Genomic DNA, 19,784 nt, shown 5'->3' with positions numbered 1-19,784 from the left:
TAAGTCAACTGAAATATTAACCAGTTTCTCAACATTAGGAAGTTATGAGAGACCACTGGATGTTTCATCATGGGTTGAAATGTTCATTGTAGAGGCTTCTGGCTATAAGGAGAGACACAAAAATCATATTCAGGCAGAAGTAGCCTGGTTTTGAATTTCAAAAGAAATGAGATGAAATAGTCAAGAGCCTATCCCCAACAAGGAGTGCTCTTTATCCACAAGTACAACATACAACAGAGTGAGATTTCCTTTGGTGTTCATCCTTACCTGTCAGTTCTGCTCCAACTGATTTTGGCTAGCTATATCCAAGGAAGTGGCTAGTTATAGTCAACCAAAGTGTCAAATATAGAGTAGAAACAGAGTGTGAAGAAATGCAAGATAATAGTGTTATTGATATCCTTTTATTAAAGCACTGGTAGGCACTGGTGATTTTTCTGACTTTGATGTGTAGATCTAAATGAACACTAGTGTATATTCTGTTGCAGTATAGTTTCATTCATTTGGGGACAAACACCAGGTCTCGTGTTGCTAAAATGTCTGTGAGCCGCCATCTTGAATTGTGGGGCCCTTGTCGTTCTGTCAATTTCTAACATTAAGATATCAGTTAAAGATACTTGAATGAATATCTGTGCCAAATTTGCTTTAACGGACATGAAACAAAACCACTTTTCTAAGCTTCCTACACATAACTGAAACCAGCGAATAATGTTGGCAAAAAAAGTTAGCTAGCACTGAGTTGCATGATCTAAGCAGTTCTAGGAAACTTTTGCTTGCAAGAACTAGCTAGGTCTGCCAGGAGAATTTTCAAACTCTGCGTAGGATTAGCCATGTGGGCGGTAAAGTAATTCTCTCTTCAATGTGGGTTTTAAAGACCATTCTCCCCTCCCAGATATTACCTCTGTGATTTGAAAAGTAGATGCCCATATGTGATTTATATGATCCTTCTTACTCAAAAAGAGGCTGGAGAGATTATGTGGATATCAAGTATGTGGATATCAAATGCCAGTATGTCCTTATGGAGGGGAGGTAGCATGTACAGTAGTGATAACTTCTTGATGCTATACTTGTGGACTTTCTGGTGGCTGGCCACTGCTGAAAACAGTTTGCTCTGGTAGATTGATCCCTTGTCTGATCCAGCAGATATTTTATGTTCTTATGAACAGAATTCATTGTTGGGCAAGAGTGTGAACGAACCATTAGATTTTGGGTAATGCCATTTAAACATCTGATAAGTATGTAGGTATTTAGAATAATTTGAACTCTTTCCTAAAGCCTTTATCTTTTTTTCAGACTGAAGAACTCAATGCAGAAATAAGAGAGAGAATGGAACAGCAACAACAGATAGAAGCAGACCGAAAAGAAGAGACTGGAATAATTAAAAAGGTATTTTTGTGAGTTCTTTTACATTGGTGTATACAGCTAAGTTTTTGTCAATGGGATCTATTGTGGAAGAGCACTGGAATACATGTAGGGGAGAAACAGAAGGTATTTTCTTGTTGAATGGTCTTGCTTCTTGTTTTACTTTTATCTGATAATCTTCCTTTTAAGAATAAAATGGAACAATAGAAGCGGTAATAGTAAAGACCCATCTACCAAATTTGAACTGTAAACTATGCTAAGTACGTAGTTCAAGAAGTGAATACTGGTAAGACTTCATGTCCTTTGAATACATAGCAAGATGTATGAAATCAGTATTGTTAGAAGACAGACCTATTGTGATAGCCCTGGATGACATACTCACCTGGTCTTCCTGATATGTTTATAATTCTGACATCTGTTGGCCAGTCGCAATTACTGTAGTTTGCTATAGAATACAGAGTAAGACGCTGCTTCTTGGGAGGCAAAAAATAACTATATACCTTTTAAAATGAGCAACCTTTGATTTTTGCTATGTACAATGGCTTCATATGGACAGATGACTGTGATGCATATGTGAGTAAAGATCTTTAATGATACTTTTTTCTTAGGTTCATGAACGAGAACATGATCGTGAAATATGTGAACTAATTATTCAGCATGAAGATGAAATTAAAGAGCTGCACACTAAATTAATGAAGGAGCAACAGCAAATGTTAGATGAATTGCAACAACAAATAGAAGCTCAGCATCAGGAAGAGATGCAGCAAGCAGAGGTACAATATTAACTACAGCAATAATTCAAAGGTTCCTAACTGCGGCAAGTCGATAAAAACATGCAATCCATAAAAAGAGAACATAGGGAATATATTATGTTGTATTCTAGACTGATGCCAGATTTGTTTTGAAAAAAGTGCCAAATGTTCACAATCCTGTGCATAATATGTGATAAAATATGTAAAAGAGACTGTCTGTCATAAACTAATTCCATTCCATTCCATTGTTCTTAATTCATGTGCATGTTAGAAAGTTAGTCTTTGTAAATTAGCTTATATTGCTTATAATATGCTGTATATTGCTTATGCCTGCCAAGGGATCATAATAGGCCATTATCTCTTACACTACAGCAAAGTAGTGGAGATTCCTATCCTAGGGAGCACCTTCCTGAACTCTCGACAGTATGTGCAAGCAGAATCCCATCTTCAGCTGGGATATCTCTGGTGTGGCCTGGTTTGCTTAAGACATCTCAGATACTCCATGGGTAACTTCTTAAGCAAAGCATGAAGTAGATTCATCTGTAGCTGGTCCATAATGTGTATATAGGCAGCCAGTGCAAGCGGGCCAGAATCGGTGTCACATGTTCCGACTGCTATTATTATTAATAGCGTTATTAATCCAGTTATTAATCTGGCCGCTGCATTCTGCACAAGCTGCAGTTTCCGAACCGTCTTCAAGGGCAGCCCCACATATAGTGCATTGCAGTAGTCCAATTTTGAGGTTACCATGCTCTGGTAACCTCTAAATTAGATTACTGTAATGCGCTCTATGTGGGGCTGCCTTTGAAGACGGTTCGGAAACTGCAGCTCGTGCAAAATGCAGCGGCCAGATTGGTAACAGGGACCAGACGGTCCGAACATATAAAACCGATTCTGGCCCGCTTGCACTGGCTGCCTATATGTTTCCGGGCTCAATTCAAGGTGCTGGTTTTAACCTATAAAGCCTTACATGGCCTGGGACCACAGTACCTGATGGAACGTCTCTCCCGATACGAACCTACCCGTACACTTCGTTCAACATCAAAGGTCCTCCTCTGGGTGCCTACTCAGAGGGAAGCCCAGAGGATGGTAACCAGAAAAAGGGCTTTCTCAGTGGTAGCCCCTGAATTATGGAACAATCTCCCTGTGGAGGTACGCCTGGCGCCAACATTATTATCTTTTCGACGCCAGGTTAAAACATTCCTTTTCTCCCAGGCATTTTAATAAATTTAATAATTTAATAATTTTCATTTTAACATTTTAACATCTCAATTTATTTTTAGCAGCTTAGTATGCTAGTATATTTGTATTTTAGTATGTTTAAATTGTTCTATAAATGGTTTTAATTGTATTTTTGCTGTCTTGCTTGTTGTGAACCGCCCAGAGAGCTTCGGCTATGGGGCGGTATAGAAACTTAATAAATAAATAAAGTTCCTCTGTCTGGAGAGGGGGCTGGCATATACCATAGCCACCAACTGTCTGTGCTGTGTGCCCCTCATGTGCCTTGCCCATCCTCCCACACCTTACCTCCCCTTACCAGAACCACTGCCATTGCGCCCCCTTCTCTCCGCAGCTGATCTCATCCCTTGCATATATCGCTCCCCCCTCCCTGGACTCAACACTGCAGAAACAGGCTATAAATTAGGCAAGAAACATTCCCATTTTGTTTGTTCACCGCCCTGAAAGCTATTTCGCTAAGGGCGGTATATAAATTGAAATAATAAATAAAATAAATAAAATAAGGACCAAATACCCTTAATATCCAGATTTTAAGGAGGTGGCCCTTACCTTTGCACACCTCACAAAGTAGCTCCTCCTAAAGGGATGACTCTCTTTTGGTGTCACCCCCTTTGGGGTAACTGCTGTTGATGTTGCTGCCATGCCCCATAGGGCTGTCAGTCAGTGCAGCAGAGTCTCTCCTGCTTGCGATGGGACTGGGTAAACAGCTCACCTGTTCTGCTGATGTTCCATCTTCCTTATCCAATCTAATAAGCCTCCTGCATTGGCTCCCAGCTCCTGGAAATCAGGCCCAGCAGATACAGTGGGAAACTCTGCTAGCCTTGGCTATTGCACAGAGATTTTGCTGCAAATGCAAAGGCCCTAACTGAATTGCATAAGTGATGGAATGGGTTGCTAGCCACCTTGCCTCAAATACGTAATTTTGCTTTTGAGAGCTGAACATAAGAACAGAAGAAGAGCCTGCTGGATCAGGCCAGTGGCCCATCTAGTCCAGCATCCTGTTCTCACAGTGGCCAACCAGGTGCCTGGGGGAAGCCCGCAAGCAGGACCCGAGTGCAAGAACACTCTCCCCTCCTGAGGCTTCCGGCAACTGGTTTTCAGAAGCATGCTGCCTCTGACTAGGGTGGCAGAGCACAGCCATCACAGCTAGTAGCCATTGATAGCCCTGTCCTCCATGAATTTGTCTAATCTTCTTTTAAAGCCATCCAAGCTGGTACCCAGGACAGACAGCAGAGTAGCAGTTGGAATTTTCCTCATTTCTCTGTCCTGGTGCTGGATATAGCTTCAGAGATAAGCAACTGCCTGTCAAGCAGCTTGCCTGCTAGAACAGGAAGGCTTGCAAGAGCTGGATGTATGCTGGTTGCTGCTGCAGAACCTGTAGTTCACTCCAGGACACTCCAGTGGTGGTGATCTGCAATGTTTGTTTTCTTGCCTGAGAAAAAAACAGCGTACACATGCAACCAGTGCAGGCTATTTGCACTGTGGGAAGAAAAAGTGAGAGGCTTGGAGTGGTGACTGGCCACACTCAAGGGTATAAAAGAAGACTAAAAGCTCTTATACAGAATGCTGGAACAACAGCAGCAAAGAGAAGCGCAGGAGGTGGAAAAGCAACAGCAAGTTGAAGCAGAAGAGAACAACAAAGTGGGGAAACTGCATGGAAAAGGGTCACAGTTAGGAGCAGAAGAGCTAGAAGAGACTCTGTACCTGTGGAACTATGGAACCACCTCTAGGTACTTGAGAAAGACACTGGAGAACAGCCAATAGAGGAAGAATTACAGGAGATGGGGCAGCATGCCAGACTGAAGCTCAGTCAAGCAGAGGTAATGAAATCATGGCCTACAATAAGTAAAAGAGTAGTAGTGAGAGACACCCTTCTGCATGGGATTGGAAACCCAAGTATGCCGAGAAGACCCATGGATTCGCCAGATATGCTATCTCCCTGAAGTAATGATTAGAGATGAGACTGAAGGAGTTGCCAACACTTCTACAGCTCACTGACACATATCCCTTTCTTCTCATCCATGTGGGAACAAATGATACTGCCAAACTGAGCGACGAAGAAATCACATCAGACTTTGAAGCTCTGGGAAGGAAACTCAAGGACTTTGCCCCCCCCTGATAGTTTTCTCATCCATTCTTCCAGTACTTAGAAGAGGAGTATAAAGGGAAATAAAAATACTCCGAGTGAATGACTGACTACTCAGGTGGTGCCAATGCAAGAGATTTGGATTCTGGGACCATGGGCTACACTTCCTGAAGATGAACTGCTAGCAAATGATGGGTTGCATGTCACAAGGACTGGGGATAACGTATTTGGCTACCGCAACAAGAACTTCATCAGGAGAGCTTTAAACTGAATCCTAAAGGGGAGGAAGACATAATGGAGATGATTGACAATGGTTTCTGCACAGTAACAGGAACTGAGAGAATGGCTCTAATGGGGTCCAATAATTGTCTTCATAAAAATGTAAGAAGGAAGCCAGATCATAAATCACGTGGTCTTCAGTGTCTGTATTCTAGTGCCCTAGATAATACGGTGTATAATACCTAATACGGTGTGTGTGTGTGTGTGTGTGTGTGTGTAAATACAACTTGACAGGTGTAACTGAAACTTTGTGGGATGACTCCTAAGACTGGAATACAGCAATTGAAGGATATAATTTGTTCAAACAGAATAGAAGGGATAGAACGGGAGGTGGAGTCATACTATATGTTAAAAATATCCCTGCATAGAAATACAGGAGAATAAGCTTGGTAGCCCCTCCGAGAGTATCTGGATTAACTTAAACAGGGCAAGGAATAAAAGGAACATGGTGGTTGGAGTCTAATACCAGCCACCCAACCAAGAAGAAGAAGAAGAATGGAACTTATGAAAAGCAAATAGACAAAGTTTCAAGGAGGCATGATGTAGCTGTCATGGAGGACAATTACCTTGATATCTGTTGGGAGAGACGGCCCCTCCGAGAAATTCTTGACTTGTGTTGGAGTCTCCTGTAGAAAGTGAAGGATGGAACTAGAAGATCAGCTGTCCTTGATTTGATTCTAACCAATACAAATGACTTAATGGATCAAGTGGCAGTTACGGGAACTCTGGAGGAAAGTGACCATGTTCTTGATTTTAAAGGAAGCAAAAGCTGAGAGTAGCCATACGTGTACCCTGGACTTCAGGAAATATGATTTTAATAAACTCAGAACAATTATAAGTAAGGTTCCATGGCAAGTGACCCTAATGAGAAAAGGAGTCCAAGATGGGTGGGAGTTTCTTAAAAAAGGAAATTCTAAAGGGACAATAGCAAACAATTCCAACCAGGAAAAAAGGTGGAAGCCGATAGAAGAAGCCAATGTGGCTTCACAAAAAGCTTAGAGATTATCTGAAAACAAAAAAAGGAAACACATAGGAAGTGGAAAGAAGGCCAGACCACAAAGAAAGAGTACAGACAAGTAGCATAGAATTGCAGGGATGGTATCAAAGCTGAGAATGAGCTGAGGTTAGTGAGGGAGGCTAAAAGCAGAAAAATGCTTTCTTTAGGTACACGCATAGTAAAAGACAGGAAATAAATGGTGGTACAGCTATTGAATGAGATGGCAAAATGATAACAGATGACAAAGGCTAGATAGAAGTGCTTAATTCCTACTTTGGCTTAGTCTTCTCCCAAAAGAAGTTGTATGATCCTCCTTGCAAACATGAAGTAAAAGTTGAAGGGGCAGGATTGCAGCTTGAGATTGATACACGAATGATCAAGGAATACCTAATCACTTTGAATGAGTTCAAATCTCCAGGGCCAAACTGCATCCTAGAGTATTGACGTGACTGGCTGAAGAACTGGCTGTCTATTATCTTCATGAAATCATGGAGGATGGGTAAAGTGCAGAATGACTGGAGGAGGGTTAATGTTGTCTGTATCTTCAAAAAGGTAAAAAAGGAGGAACCTGGGAACTACAGATCAGTCAGTCTGACATGAATCCCTGGGAAAATTCTGGAGCAGATTATAAAGTGGTCACTCCATAAGCACCTTGAAAACAACACAGTGATTACCAGAAGCCAACATGGATTTATCAAGAACAAATCCTGCCAGACTAACCTTATCTCGTTTTTTGATCGGGTATCTACCCTGATAAACTGTGAGAATGTTATGGACATAATATATCTCAGCTTCAGCAAAGCTTTAGACAAAGTGCCCCATGATATTCTGATTAGCAAGCTAGCTAAACGTGGGCTGGATGGAACAACGATCAGATGGATACATAGTTGGCTGTAGAATCGTATTCAAAGAGTGCTTATCAATGGTTCGTTCTCAAAGTGGGGGAGGTAACGAGTGTGATGTGGGAGGGCTTAGTCCTGGGCCCAGTGTTGTTCAAAAAACTTTTTAATTACAGGGATAAGTGCAAAGTTCTACACCTAGAAAAAATAAACCAGATGCATAACTATAAGATGGGGGATACTTGGCTCAGCAATACTACGTGCAAGAAGAATCTTGGAATTGTTGTTGAACACAAGCTGAATATGAGCCAACAGTGCAATGTGGCTGCAAAAAAAGGCAAATGCTGTTTTAGGATGCATTAACATATAGTATAATTTCCAAACCACTTGAAGTACTAGTTCCTCTCTTTTTGGCACTGGTTAGGCCACATCTTGAGTACTGCGTCTAGTTCTGGACACCACACTTTAAGAAAGAAGCAAACAAACTGGAACAAGTTCAGAGGAGGGCAATGAGGATGATCAGGGGACTGGAAACAAAACCCTATGAGGAGAGAACGAAAAAACTGGGGATGTTTAGCCTTGAGAAGACTGAGGGGCGATATGATAGCACTCTTCACGTATTTGAAAAGGTGTCACACAGACAGAGGATCTCTTCTGATCATCCCAGAGTGCAGGACACAGAATAATGGACTCAAGTTACAGGAAGTCAGATTTCAACTGAACATCAGGAAAAGCTTCCTAAGTGTTAGAGCAGTACGACAATGGAGCCAATGACCCAGGGAGGTGGTGGGCTCTCCAACACTGGCAGCTGGAGAGCCACCTGTTAGTTATGCTTTAATTTGGATTCCTGCATTGAGGAGGGGGTTGGACTTTATGGCCTTAGAGGGTCCTTCCAGTTCTGTTATTCTATGATTCTGTGATTTTATTCATTGTGGGCATCCTTGCCTCTGCACAAGTAGGAGGGCTGCATAGAAAGGGCCAAAAGAGAGACAGAAACAGTAAGTGCTAGTGATTAGCAGCTGCAATATTTTGTCCCATTTGGTTTTATGACGGATGTGGTGTGGAAAATTCTCTGTTACATTTTTCTTATGGAAAAATATTTTAAAAATTGTACTATTTCATAAAATTATTATGTTTAATTTATATTTTATTTTTAAACAGAAGCATATGAGGCAGTTTATATAAAATTAATTTAGTACAAAGTAAGATAAAAATATAACCTAATAAAAGCTAACAAGCACAGTCAAAAGCAAATTATATACAGTGCCTTGTAAAAGTAATCAGACCCCTGACCAGTGCTCTCATATTACTGAATGACAAATGGTACATTGTAATTTTTTTCTGTATGATATTTTATTTTGAAACACTGAAACTCAAAATGAATTATTGAAAGGTGCCATGGGTTTTATGTTGGGAAATATTTGTAAGAAACATAAAATACTGAAATATGTTGCTTGTATAAGTATTCAACCCCCACACATTAATAATTGGTAGAGCCACCTTTTGTTGCAATAACAGCTTTAAGTCTTTTGCGGTAGGTATGTACCAGCTTTGCACACAGTGCCAGAGGGATTTTGGCCCATTCTTCTTGGCAGATATGCTCCAGGACATCCAGGTTGGTTGGACGTCCTTGTGGACTGCAGTTTTTAGAGTACCACAGATTCTCAATGGGATTGAGATCAGGACATTGACTAGGCCACTGTAGGACATTGACTTTTTTTTTCTTGAGCCACTCCAGTGTTGCTTTGGCCTTGTGCTTGGGATCACTGTCCTGCTGAAAAGTGGATTTCCTCCCAAGCTTCAGTTTTTTCATGGACTGAAGCAGGTTCTCTTGCAGTATTTCCCTGTATTTTGCTCCATCCATTCTTCCTTCAGTTTTAACAAGATGCCCAGTCCCTGCTGATGAGAAGCATCCCCGCAGCATGATGCTGCCACTACCACACTTCACAGTAGGGATGGTGTGTCTTGAGGCGTGGGCAGTGTTAGGTTTGCGCTACATATAGCGCTTTGAGTTTTGGCCAAAAGCTGTATCTTGGTCTCACCTGACCACACAACCTTTTCCCACATTGCAGCTGGGGCACTCTCATGCTTTCTGGCAAACTCCAGACGTGCTTTCAGATGGTACTTTTTGAGTAACAGCTTCTTTCTTGCCACCCTCCCATACAGGCCAATGTTATGCAGAACTCTTGGTATGGTTGACTGGTGCGCCATTACTCCACTCCCAGCCACTGAACTCTGTAGCTCCTTCAAAGTGATTGTTGGCCTTTCTGTGGCATCTCTCACAAGGCTCCTTCTTGTTTGAGCACCAAGTTTTGAGGGCCTTTTCTTGGCAGTTCCTGGGTGGTGTGATGCAGCTTCCACTTCCTGATTATTGATCCAACTGTGCTCACTGGGATATCCAAACACTTGGATATTAGTTTGTACCCTTTTCCTAATCTATGCATTTGTATTACGTTATCTCTCACTTCTGAAGGCTCTTTGGTCTTCATTTTCCTTCAGACCCACAGCCTGACCAATGATCCTTCAACGGTGAGGTTTTTATCCTGACAGTGTGACAGCAACTTTAATGGTTCACAGGTGGAGGCCAATGGTAAGGTAATTGTGTCCTCAATAGGGCAATTTCTTTCATTTGTGTAAACTGGGAGCTTCCATAACACAGGGGTTGAATACCTATGCAAGCAACATGTTTCAGTTTTTTATGTTTCTTACAGACGTTTCCCAACATAAAACCAATGTCACCTTACAATAATTGATTTTGAGTTTCAGTGTTTCAAAATAAAATATCATACAGAAAGAAAATACAATATACCATTTATAATTCAGTAATATGAGAACATTGGTCAGGGGTCTGATTACTTTTGCAAGGCACTGTATAAGCAACAGTTTTAAAAAGCAGCAGAATATATAATATATAATAAAATTAAATTTCTAACAATGCAATCCATTGCATGTCTATTCAGAAGTAAGCCCCGTTGAATATCATGCTTTTTACTCCCAGGTATGTGCATAAGGTTGCAACATAGAAAGGTCCGCTAAATTCAAAAATTTGACTCCCAGGTACCTCCCATCTTATCTCAGATATCAGTGGGCTCTAGAGAGCCTCAGAAGTGCAGTGCACGTCTGAGGGAGGTGTGTATGGAAGTGAAGATATGTGATTCCTGAGATATTTTGGTTCCAAACTGTTTAGGGCTTTAATGGTCAAAGCCAGCAGTTTTAACTGAGCTCAGAAGCAAATTGGCAAACAGTGAAACTGGTGGAGGATTGGTGTAATGTAGTTTGAATGGGCAGCTCCAATCAGAGCCCTTTAAGTTGCATTTTGGACCACATGGAGTTTCTGGACGACCTTCAAAGGCAGTCCCATGTAACACAGAATATAGTAATTTAATTTGAAGATGACAAGAACATGAATTAGTTTCAAAATGAATAAATACAACAGCAATCAAATTGAGTAGTTTAATTTACCATTTTCCAAATGGCTATGTCTCTCTTCCCTCATTGTGTCCACATATTCAATATATGGAGGAGGGAGCAGAGTAGAAGTCACTGGCCACACCACCAACCTTGTATGTCTGCTGGCTTTGCACCCCTCTCTGACCTCCCCAAGAGTCCACTCTCTCCTTTCACTGAAACTATATAAATTGGGGGCAGAGCCTTCAGACCCTCTCCTACCTATGCATGGACAAAATGTGATGTTATGTCTAATGTGCAGTCTTCGGGCATGCTGCAAATACGTCAAGAATTTTCTGTGCATTCATTTATTCCAGTAACATTTAAACAGTGTAAGGAAATTGTCATGCTTTAAAATATTTACATAATTATTGGAAACTAGGGATTTCCGCCCCTGCTCGCTTTGCTTGCCAACCCTGCCTACCATCACCAGAGCCCACCCCCCTTCCCACCAATGGTCGCCAGAGTCCGTCTCCTTTCCCTTCCCCCTACAGGTTACCAGAGCCCATGGGTCGTTAGAGCCTGCCACCCTTTGTAAGATTTTAAAAGTGTTGTCGAACTGATTGGGAGCAGTGACCATAGTGCTATTAAATGGCCAAGAAAATCCAACACGGTCACATTTGACTTCAAAAGAGGAAACTTCACAAAAATGAAGGGATTGGTAAAAAGAAAGCTGAAAAACAAAGTCCAGAGGGTCACATCACTTGAAAATGCTTGTAAGTTGTTTAAAAACACTATATTAGAAGCTCAACTGGAGCGTATACCACAGATCAGAAAAGGTACCACCAGGGCCAAGAAGGTGCCAGCATGGTTAACGAGCAAAGTCAAGGAAGCTCTTAGAGGCAAAATGGAAGTCTTGTCCGAATGAAGAAAATAAAAAAGAACACAAACTCTGGCAAAAGAAATGCAAGAAGACAATAAGGGATGCTAAAAAAGAATTTGAGGAGCACATTGCTAAGAACATAAAAACCAACAACAAAAAATTCTATAAATACATTCAAAGCAGGAGACCATCTAGGGAGGCGATTGGACCCTTGGATGATAAGGGAGTCAAAGGTGTACTAAAGAACGATAAGGAGTTTGCAGAGAAGCTAAATGAATTTTTGCATCTGTCTTCACAGTGGAAGATATAGGGCATATCCCTGAACCTGAACTAACATTTGCAGGAAGGGATTCTGAGGAACTGAGACAAATAGTGGTAACGAGAGAGGAAGTTCTAGGCTTAATGGACAATATAAAAACTGACAAATCACCGGGCCCAGATGGCATCCACCCGAGAGTTCTCAAAGAACTCTAATGTGAAATTGCTGATCCGCTAGCTAAAATATGTAACTTGTCCCTCGGGTCCTCCTCCGTGCCCGAGGACTGGAAAGTGGCAAATGTAACGCCAATATTCAAAAAGGGATCCAGGGGGGATCCTGGAAATTACAGGCCAGTTAGCTTAACTTCTGTCCCTGGAAAACTGGTAGAAAGTATTATTAAAGCTAGATTAGTTAAGCACATAGAAGAACAAGCCTTGCTGAAGCAGAGCCAGCATGGCTTCTGCAAGGGAAAGTCCTGTCTCAGTAACCTATTAGAATTCTTTGAGAGTGTCAACAAGCATATAGAAAGAGGTGATCCAGTGGACATAGTGTACTTAGACTTTCAAAAAGTGTTTGACAAGGTACCTCACCAAAGACTTCTGAGGAAGCTTAGCAGTCATGGAATAAGAGGAGACTTCCTCTTGTGCATAAGAAATTGGTTAAGAAGCAGAAAGCAGAGAGTAGGAATAAATGGACAGTTCTCCCAATGGAGGGCTGTAGAAAGTGGAGTCCCTCAAGGATCAGTATTGGGACCTGTACTTTTCAACTTGATAATTAATGGCCTAGAATTAGGAGTGAGCAGTGAAGTAGCCAAGCTTGCTGATAATACTAAATTGTTCAGGGTTGTTAAAACAAAAAGGGATTGCGAAGAGCTCCAAAAAGACCTCTCCAAACTGAGTGAATGGGCGGAAAAATGGCAAATGCAATTCAATATAAACAAGTGTAAAATTATGCATATTGGAGCAAAAAATCTTAATTTCACGTATACGCTCATGGGGTCTGAACTGGCGGTGATCGAACAGGAGAGAGACCTCGGGGTTGTAGTGGACAGCACGATGAAAATGTCGACCCAGTGTGCGGCAGCTGTGAAAAAGGCAAATTCCATGCTAGCGATAATTAGAAAAGGTATTCAAAATAAAACAGCCGATATCATAATGCCATTGTATAAATCTATGGTGCGACCGCATTTGGAATACTGTGTACAGTTCTGGTCGCCTCATCTCAAAAAGGATATTATAGAGTTGGAAAAGGTTCAGAAGAGGGCAACCAGAATGATCAAGGGGATGGAACGACTCCCTTATGAGGAAAAGTTGCAGCATTTGGGGCTTTTTAGTTTAGAGAAACGGTGGGTCAGAGGAGACATGATAGAAGTGTATAAAATTATGCATGGCATTGAGAAAGTGGATAGAGAAAAGTTCTTCTCCCTCTCTCATAATACTAGAACTCGTGGACATTCAAAGAAGCTGAATGTTGGAAGATTCAGGACAGACAAAAGGAAGTACTTCTTTACTCAGCGCATACTTAAACTATGGAATTTGCTCCCACAAGATGCAGTAATGGCCACCAGCTTGGTTGGCTTTAAAAGAAGATTAGACAAATTCATGGAGGACAGGGCTATCAATGGCTACTAGCCATGATGGCTGTGCTCTGCCACCCTAGTCAGAGGCAGCATGCTTCTGAAAACCAGTTGCCGGAAGCCTCAGGAGGGGAGAGTGTTCTTGCACTCGGGTCCTGCTTGCGGGCTTCCCCCAGGCACCTGGTTGGCCACTGTGAGAACAGGATGCTGGACTAGATGGGCCACTGGCCTGATCCAGCAGGCTCTTCTTATGTTCTCCCTCCCAGTGCTCCCTTTTGAACCTCTAGTTTTTGGATATTCAAAAAGCAGGACAAGGCTGCTTCGAAAAGGTTTTGAGATAGCCCTGCACAGTGGTTTTGGAGTTTTGACAGTTGGGCTTGAAGCTTCATGACATAGTGATGTCAGGTGATTGCCCAGATGTGTGACCCTGCCCACCTGTCAGATTTGGCCCATCATGCGTGGGGAGATTATGATCTGGCCGTTTGGCCAGAAAAGGTTCCCCACTCCTGATTTAATTCACTTCAGTCAGTATGCAATATTCACTGTGATGGAATAGGGAAGCAGAACATGGTAGAAATTTGTAGCAGTTGTACTGTGAAGTATTGTATCCCCTACCTTACCTTGATGTTGCATCACCAGTTGGAAGAGAGGAGTTGAAGTTTCTGCTGGGCATTTATTTGTTCTTGAGTTTTTGTGAGGATTCTGAAGAAAAAACTCTTAACAAATATAAGAAGAGTATACAGTAGGGCCCCACTCATACAGTGCGTTATGTTCCAGACCCCCGCTGTAAAGCAAAAACTGCTGTAAAGCGGAACTCATTGAATAGAATGGCGTGTGATGCCCAAAAACTGCTGCAAAAGTGGAACAAGCGCCGTATGAGTGGGGCTTTAGTCTAATTGCGTCTAATTGAGACTGCTCTATTAGCGAATTGCTGTAAAGCAAAGCGTCGTGAAGTGGGGCCCTACTGTATCACTATAAGGCTAGTCTGCTTTTGCAAGGTACTCTCTGGTGAGCTTTTTCACCAAAGTTCCTGCTTTTGTGTTCTCTGTTTGCACAGCACAAGGGCAGAGTACTATTGACCCATGCCATGAACCTTGTCATCTGAGTTACAGGTTCCTCACTGCAGTTTGTATTCTTAGTTGTAGAATTAACTGGAATCTTATGCTTTAGTGTCATTCTTTGGTGGAGTAGGAGGTGTGTGTGTGTTTGGTGCTCCATTTATTCAAATTTGAGTATTTTACTCAAACCACCTCTTTTGTCCCTATAAAACGTTACACCATTGTTAGAGTTCGAATCAAGGTCTAAGGGAAATATAGAGTGACAATTAAGCTGTTTCCCTCCTTTGATGTCCTTTGTTTTTGGTCCCTGCAGCAGCATACGTCCAGTGCTGCATGACATCCCTGATGCAGAGGACTTGACAACTGGTATTCTGAGGCCTTCCTGCTGTCATAAGTGATCTGTAGGATTGCACTGTAAGAAACTGAAAGTAATTACAAAAAGGGTTAGGGTTTTTAATTCTTGTCTTTCTTTGCTGCAGGCCCTTCATAATCTTAAACTGGAAGCTCTAAAACTAAGTTCAAGTAATATGCACACATCCCAGTTGGAACTGATGCAGACTAATCTGAGAAAGGAAAAAGAAACTGCCCTAATGGAGTTACGTGAGATGCTCAATGATAAACATGCTCAAGAAGTAGCAGTTTTACAAGGCCGATTCCATTTTGACTTGGAACGTATTACGGAACAGCATGATAAGGAAAAAGAAGAAATGGCTCTGCAACATCAATTCGACATGGGTAATATAGCTTACAGATTTCAACAAAATACTGTTAATTCATAGAATACTAGACCAGGCATTTTGATGGCTTATTCCAGTACTGCTTTGGAGCAAATGGAATGTCAATTTCAGTGATATAGATCATGTTTTGAAAATTCTTAACAGTGTATCAAAATTATATAAATATAAAATATAATCCTATTATTTATTTATTTATTATTTGATTTATATCCCGCCCTTCCTCCCAGCAGGAGCCCAGTGCGGCAAACAAAAACACTAAAAACACTTTAAAATATCATAAAAACAGACCTTAAAATACATTAAAACAAAACAATTTTAGGTACTGTAACTCTCCCAGAGAGCTTTGGCTATGGGGCTGTATATAAATACAATCAATCAATCAATCAATAAACTTTAAAAACATTTTTTAAAAAAGCTTTAAAAACATCTTAAATAAAAAGAGTTAAAAAACCATATTGTTTAGAAAAAAAGGTTTTTAAAAAAAATAAAAATAAAAAGCAATTCCAACACGGATGCAAAGCATCATAAAAGCAGACTTTAAAATACATTAAAACAAAACATGTTTAAAAACGTTTTTTTTAAAAAGCTTTCAAGACATTTTTTTTAAAAAGTTTAAAAACATTGTTTTTAAAAAATGTTGAGAAACATATTAAAAAGCAATTGCGACACAGACTGGGATAAGGTCTCAACTTAAAAGACTTGTTGAAAGAGGAAGGTCTTCACTAGGTGCCGAAAGATAACAGAGATGGCACCTATTTAATATGTTGTACAGAATGGACCTCCTGATAAGATGTTATCTGCAGGAGGCCCTCACTTGCAGAGTGCAGAGATCGACTGGGTATATAAGGGATAAGATGGTCTTTCAAGTATCCTTGTCACAAGCTGTATAGGGCTTTGTACCCCAAGACTAGAACCTTGAACTTGGCCCGGTTGCAAATGGGCAGCCAGTGCAGTTCTTTCAGCAGTGGGGTGACATGTTGGCTATATCCTGCCCCAGTGAGCAGTCGCATGCCCCATTTTGCACTAGCTGCAGCTTCCGGACCAACCTCAAGGACAGCCCCACATAGAGCGTATTACAGTAATCCAGCTTGGACATTACCAGCGTGTGGACAACAGTGGTCAGGCTATCCCAGTCCAGAAATGTCCACACCTGTTTTACTAGCCAAAGCTGGTAAAAGGCACTCCTAGCCAGTGAGGTCGCCTGGGCCTCTTGTGACAAAGATGGATCCAGGAGCACCCCCAGACTATGGGCCTGCAGTTCCAGAGGGAGTATGACCCCATCCAAAGCAGGCAACTGAGCAATTATCTGAACTCGGGAACCACCAATCCACAGTGCTTCCGTCTTGCTAAGATTCAGGCTCAATTTATTGGCCCTCATCCAGCACACAACCGAGTGCAGGTAGCGGTCCAGGGCTTGCACATAGTTTAGAAGAACACAATGTCTTTCACAAGAAATGTGGAGGTAAGTAAGGCTTAGTACTCTTCATAAAAATCAAACTGTTGGTGAAACAAAATCCTCTGCTCAGCAGCAAGTTTTAATAAGCGTTTAAAACTTTGTAAAAATCAGAATATTTTGCAAAAGCTGAGGTAGTAGTTAAAAGAAAAGAAGGAAGTTATGGACAAGGTTTTACGATGCGTGGAAGTTAAAGGAGTAGAGAATTTTTGCTTTGACTGGTGTGTTGAAAGTTTATATGAATCGATATGCTGAATATATTCTGTTGCAATATATTTAATATTTCAGATAAACAGAAGAAGGAAATAGCTCTGGAAATGGAGAAGAAACATACCCAGTTATTGGAGGTGTTGTATATAATTTGTTCCTTTAAATATATCATTTAAATTATTATTATTATTATTATTATTGAAATTTCTATCCCACCCTTCCAGAAGGTCCCTTTCTTTTTTTATACAATGAACATTCTTTGATTTACATTGCAGTTCCTCAAAATGCTATATGAATATTTTATATGAACAGGGCATATGCTGAAATCTCCTTTGTTAAAACAGAGGAAACTATGTACATGCTATCTTGCATGACTGAACATTCAGACATGTTAATACAAATGCAGTAATGAATTAATGACTATGCATCTTTACATTTAGTTCTGTGATATTTTAAAGAGTCCTTGCTGGCTATCATGCAGCTGCTAACGAAATCATGATATAAAAGCAGTGATGTTAGCTTCCTGCTTGAAAAACAAATTGCTTGAGAAGTTGGTAGGTCCTGTCCAGAAAGCCTGCTCCATTTTTGCAAAGGCTTATAAAATAGGAGCTGGAATGACAAGAAGCATAGGAGTGTCACTAAAATTAGAAGAGGTCAGATTGGAAAAATGACTGTTTTCTTTTTTTAATAAGTTGTGGATATTTCAGGGTACTGTGTTGCAGTTCTCAATGTTAGAATTTGTTTCCTTTTAGAGTCTTAAAAAAGAATGGGCATCAAATACAGACCTCAGTTTAAAAACCATGTCTGAAGAGCTATCGCTGAAACATCAGATTGAATTAAACGAGATGAAAACAACCCTAAAAACAGAAGTTGACAAAGTGAAAGGAAAGTTGAAGAGTCTGTCTTTCGAAAAGGATCAGACTGAAAGTAGGTATTGTATTTTGGAAAGAGTTATCACCGTTGCAATATACTTTTTGTGCAAGAAGAAGGATTTAATCTACTCCCACTGAAAGAAGTAGGTGCTTTGCCATTGCTGCCAGTAGAATGAAAATTGTCAGAAATAAGAGGCCAACTGTTTGAACCATCTTCCATAAATTCTGTGGTTCCCCTCTAATAACCTTTGTATTTTATTTAGCACTTTTTCCACCTCCAGACTTCTTTAAAATGTTCACAGGGGAGCTTACATTATTTTAAAATACAAATCCATTTCATAAAACCTTTTAAAACGTATAGTCAAGCAACAATAAACAATAATAACATTAAAATCACCACCGTAGAATAACGTAGTTGAACCCCAATGAACTACTTTCATCATAACCCCCTATCAGAACCTTTTGAGGAAAGATAGTTTTTTAAAGTTTCCCTACAAATATGAGAGATGGGCCTGCCTAATTTCTAATTGCATTCCATAATGCAGGACTTTCATCAAGAAGGCCCTTTTATGTGTGCTCACCAGTGTAATTATCTTTACTGGTGGGCACTGGGCTATGCCATCTGAACTAGATCTTAATTAAGGTATAGGCAATACTATATGGGTGCAGGTGATTCTTTAAATAATCTGGTCCCAAGCTTTGTAGAAATGTAATAATGAACAATGAAGTTTTGTAATCTGTGAGTCTCAGGTGGGGGCTGTTGGTCAGTGAAGCAGGCTGTGAGACTCACAGACAGGGTTTTTAGCAAAGAGAGTGAAACCTGAAGCAGAAGGGTTAAGCTGTGAGAACAGAGCGCCAGTTTGCCAAGGTCAGTAGCTGGCTGGGAAGCCTGATAAGGTGGGATGCTTGGAAAAGCTCAGTGTGGGGGAAAAGCTGTCTGTGAAGAGAACTGTGTCTAATGTCTTTGCCTAGTAAAGACTCTTACAAGAAACTTGCCTGGCCTGGCTTATTCCTGTTCTATGCGACTCTTGGATTCCATCCTTGTATGATCTATACACGCACACGCCAACAAATGTATTTATTTATTTATTTATTTATTCATTCATTCATTCATTCATTCATTTCATTTCATTTCATTTCATTTCATTTTTAGACCGCCCATAGCTAATAGCTCTCTGGGCGGTGTGCAAACAGGATTAAAATACAATAATATAATAAAATCAATAACACATAACAGCAAGTTAACTAACAACGTTAAACATGAAAACATTAAACATTAAAATGCCTGGGAGTATAGTCAGGTCTTAACCTGGCGCCTAAAAGAAAGTACCGTAGGCGCCAGGCGTATCTCCTCAGGTAAGCTGTTCCAGAGTTCGGGGGCCACCACAGAAAAGGCCCTAGATCTAACAACAATTCTCCGGGCTTCCTGATGAGTTGGTACCCGGAGGAGGGCCTTAGATACTGAATGAAGTGGACGGGTAGGTTCATAGCGGGAGAGGCGTTCCACAAGGTATTGCGGTCCCACACTGTATAAGGCTTTATAGGTCAAAACCAGCACCTTGAATCTGGCTCGGAAACAAATAGGTAGCCAGTGCAAACGGGCCAGGACAGGTGTTATATGCGCAGACCGATGGGTCCTCGTCAACAGCCTTTAACTAGCACTTTAACATGGATCAGGAAGCGCATTGGTAAACAGTGTACCTGATGCAAAATCAGGGTAGCATGTTCGGACTGCCTGGCCTCCACCAGTAACCTGGTGGCCATGTTTTGTACCATTGCAAGATTTCACGACATTTTC

The 19,784-nt window shown here is 41.0% G+C and overlaps 1 protein-coding gene across 9 annotated transcripts in view; it reads left to right on the top strand.

Annotated features, from left to right (window-relative positions):
• PCNT (pericentrin) overlaps positions 1-19,784 on the top strand; it is a 200,069-nt gene that overhangs the window by 21,251 nt on the left and 159,034 nt on the right. For all 9 annotated transcript variants that reach the window (XM_061607607.1, XM_061607602.1, XM_061607606.1 and 6 more), the window contains 5 exons: positions 1,291-1,383; positions 1,968-2,132; positions 15,194-15,449; positions 17,193-17,251; positions 17,867-18,041. In XM_061607607.1, the coding sequence (XP_061463591.1) occupies positions 1,324-1,383; positions 1,968-2,132; positions 15,194-15,449; positions 17,193-17,251; positions 17,867-18,041 (715 nt within the window). In that variant the 5' untranslated portion in view covers positions 1,291-1,323. The remainder of the gene's footprint in view (positions 1-1,290; positions 1,384-1,967; positions 2,133-15,193; positions 15,450-17,192; positions 17,252-17,866; positions 18,042-19,784) is intronic.

The sequence above is a fragment of the Rhineura floridana genome, chromosome 2, assembly GCF_030035675.1.
Source record: "Rhineura floridana isolate rRhiFlo1 chromosome 2, rRhiFlo1.hap2, whole genome shotgun sequence".
NCBI lineage: Eukaryota > Metazoa > Chordata > Lepidosauria > Squamata > Rhineuridae > Rhineura > Rhineura floridana.
Note: the sequence above shows the minus strand (reverse complement) of the source record. Positions and strands in the feature narration are given on the sequence as shown.